General features: G+C 36.0%; 1 protein-coding gene across 1 annotated transcript; it reads left to right on the top strand.

Annotated features, from left to right (window-relative positions):
• Nucleotides 1-1160: 1160 nt before the first annotated feature.
• Nucleotides 1161-1653, top strand: LOC149239349 (putative disease resistance protein At4g19530). The gene is made up of 2 exons (XM_089369840.1): nt 1161-1408; nt 1512-1653. Exons 1-2 carry the CDS (start codon nt 1161-1163, stop codon nt 1651-1653), a joined length of 390 nt encoding a protein of 129 aa, XP_089225966.1.
• The last annotated feature ends 914 nt before the right edge of the window (nt 1654-2567 follow it).

Genomic DNA, 2567 nt, shown 5'->3' with positions numbered 1-2567 from the left:
ATTTTGTGAAGGCACTCTGTAACCAAGTTCTTCACTAGCAGGCAATTGTCCCTTTTCACTGTTTCAGTTCCTGTTGATATGGAATATTTAAAAGATCAGGAATATTTAATAATTAAGAAGGTATCAAATAAATAATTCTAAGAGAATTTTGAGCATTCACAAACACTAAGGCCTGTATTTGAAACAAAAAGATTAGGTTTGTCACCTTTAGTATCCATTTTGTCATAAGCATATGGCTTTGTCCACAACAACCCAGCACATCTTTTCTTGCTGATCAAAAAGTATGGGTAGTATATTTTTTCAAATTCTAGTTTAATAGGTTGCATAAAAGCATATGTTAAATAACACACTGATTAGATGCCAAGATGCACCAAAAAAATGCAGATAAGCCACAGAAAAGCATAACTAATCATCTTGTCCTGTGCATATTTACAAAGATCTCATGGAAGTGAAATGTCAAAAGAAGATTAGTTTTAAAAAGAAAGGTGATATTAAAACATTCATCCCTACAAAAACATCATTAACAACTCTAGAGGCTTCATGAATATTTAAAATTCTTGACACTGTACCTTTGTAAATGTACCACTAGTATAATCTGAGGCTTCCCTCCCTAGCGTCATGGCCTCTTCTATATTTGGTACACCAAACTGTATCATAATTGAATCTGTATCTCCATATACAACCTAGATTCAAATATAAAAATATAATATCAAGCTTTACAATAGAAATCTTGGTTAGGATCAGATCACCCATTATGATTTCAAGAACTTGGACTATCACCAATACAACAAGTGTACTTCCTGTCATTACTGATCTAGTTCAAAGGTTACAAATGCCTTTAGTTGCTAAATAATAGCCTACCTCAGCATTGTACTGGTAATGGCTGCTTCCTCGTCTACGATTGCTCATTCCAACAACAGTCAGTGGTATGAGATATTCATAAATCACCGAGAGTTGACGTGAAGAAAACCTTCACCAGGTCACTCTACAATCGCCTTCGCTCAATTGAATTGAAGGCCTTTTTGGATGAGGACGAGTTGCAGCGGGGATACGAATTTCCTTCTCAAATAAAACGCGCTATTGAGACTGCCTCAGCCTATGTGGCGATCTTCTCTCCTCGTTATGCTGAATCAAATTGGTGCCTAGATGAGCTCGTGCTGATGTTGGACTCAGGGGTTCCCACAATTCCAGTGTTTTACGGTGTCACGCCCGCGGAGGTTCGATGGGCGCGGAGTAAATGGGGAAGATATGCTCAAGCCCTACAAAACCTCGCAGAGAAGAGAACTTCTGACCCTCAAACTAATGAAGAGAAGCCACGATTTGACTCCAAGACTATTGAAGATTGGAGAAATGCACTTTTTCGTGTTGCAAACATTAGTGGTTTCGAGCTGGAGGCGTGCAATACTGGGTGAAAACTCAACCTTCACTATCAATGATAGTATTTTATGTTTGATAAATAGACATAGACGTTTGTTTCTCACTGTTATATTTATTTTCTTTTGAATAACTAGCAAGGAGCTGGAGATGGAGCTGCTAGATAAGGTGGTTAAATGTCTGTCGGAAATAGTGAAAAAGCTAGAGTTGCCCGTGGCCGACTATCCAACAGGCTTGAATTTTAAGTTTCAAGATTTTGAAGAGGCAGTCCTGTTGTAGCAACAACAAAGGGGGGAATCTCAGATATTCGGGATAGTGGGGTTAGGTGGCGTAGGAAACACAACTTTTGCAAAATATTGAAAAAAGATGAGATTTTAACCCTGTTTTTCATGTGGCCCCATACCTTTTAAAATTGACAAATATATTTGGTGTAAACATGCTAAAACCTTTGCACTACTCTACTAGGAATGGAAAAGAGTATATATCAAGACTATTGCATACCAAAAAAACTAGTACCAAAATGATAATGTTGATGTCACTAAGTTCTAAACATTGAAAATAGATACAATAAAAAGACAAGCACCTAACTCAATCAATATTTCCATACTATTGAAATATATGTCCCCCAAATCTAGACTAAATGACCTAAATTCACTACCTAGTGATAGATAGAGAAATAGGTACTTTGAGGCCAAATGTTCTAAGAAAAAACTAGATGAAAACATGGGTAAAAGTATGGAGAATATTGTGAACCCATATGCTAGAAAAATGAGATAGGGAAACTTGTAGTAGAATTAGTGTTGGTAATCTTCCAGTATGAATGTCACTAATAAATTTAGCTCCGGTTGTACTCAAATGTTTTTATAAATATCCTCCATAATATTCCAAGGAATTTAATAAAAAGTTTTTAGATGAGAACTAGTTTAAGAAATCAATTTCAAGAGACAAAATCCAATAGTCCTAAGAATAAAAAAGACAGTCCAATTCCTTCCTTGTACTTGGAGATTAACACTATCTTCAGGTTGAAATAAATTTACATTTTTCCAATTCCCAAGTGAAATTTCAGATCCATGTTAGAAAATTTGTAAACTCAAATACATGTAACCAGTATGATGTTTGCACCAAAAGAGCCTAGGTTCCTTCTACAACATTCATGGAAATGAGATGAGCCATCATCTCTTTCATGGCACATT

The sequence above is a fragment of the Pinus tabuliformis genome, chromosome 8 (genome assembly GCF_031772625.1).
Source record: "Pinus tabuliformis cultivar Carrire ecotype Pingquan chromosome 8, CPIR1, whole genome shotgun sequence".
Taxonomy (NCBI): domain Eukaryota; kingdom Viridiplantae; phylum Streptophyta; class Pinopsida; order Pinales; family Pinaceae; genus Pinus; species Pinus tabuliformis.
The sequence above is the reverse complement of the archived record's forward strand: the minus strand, read 5'-3'. Positions and strand labels throughout refer to the sequence as shown.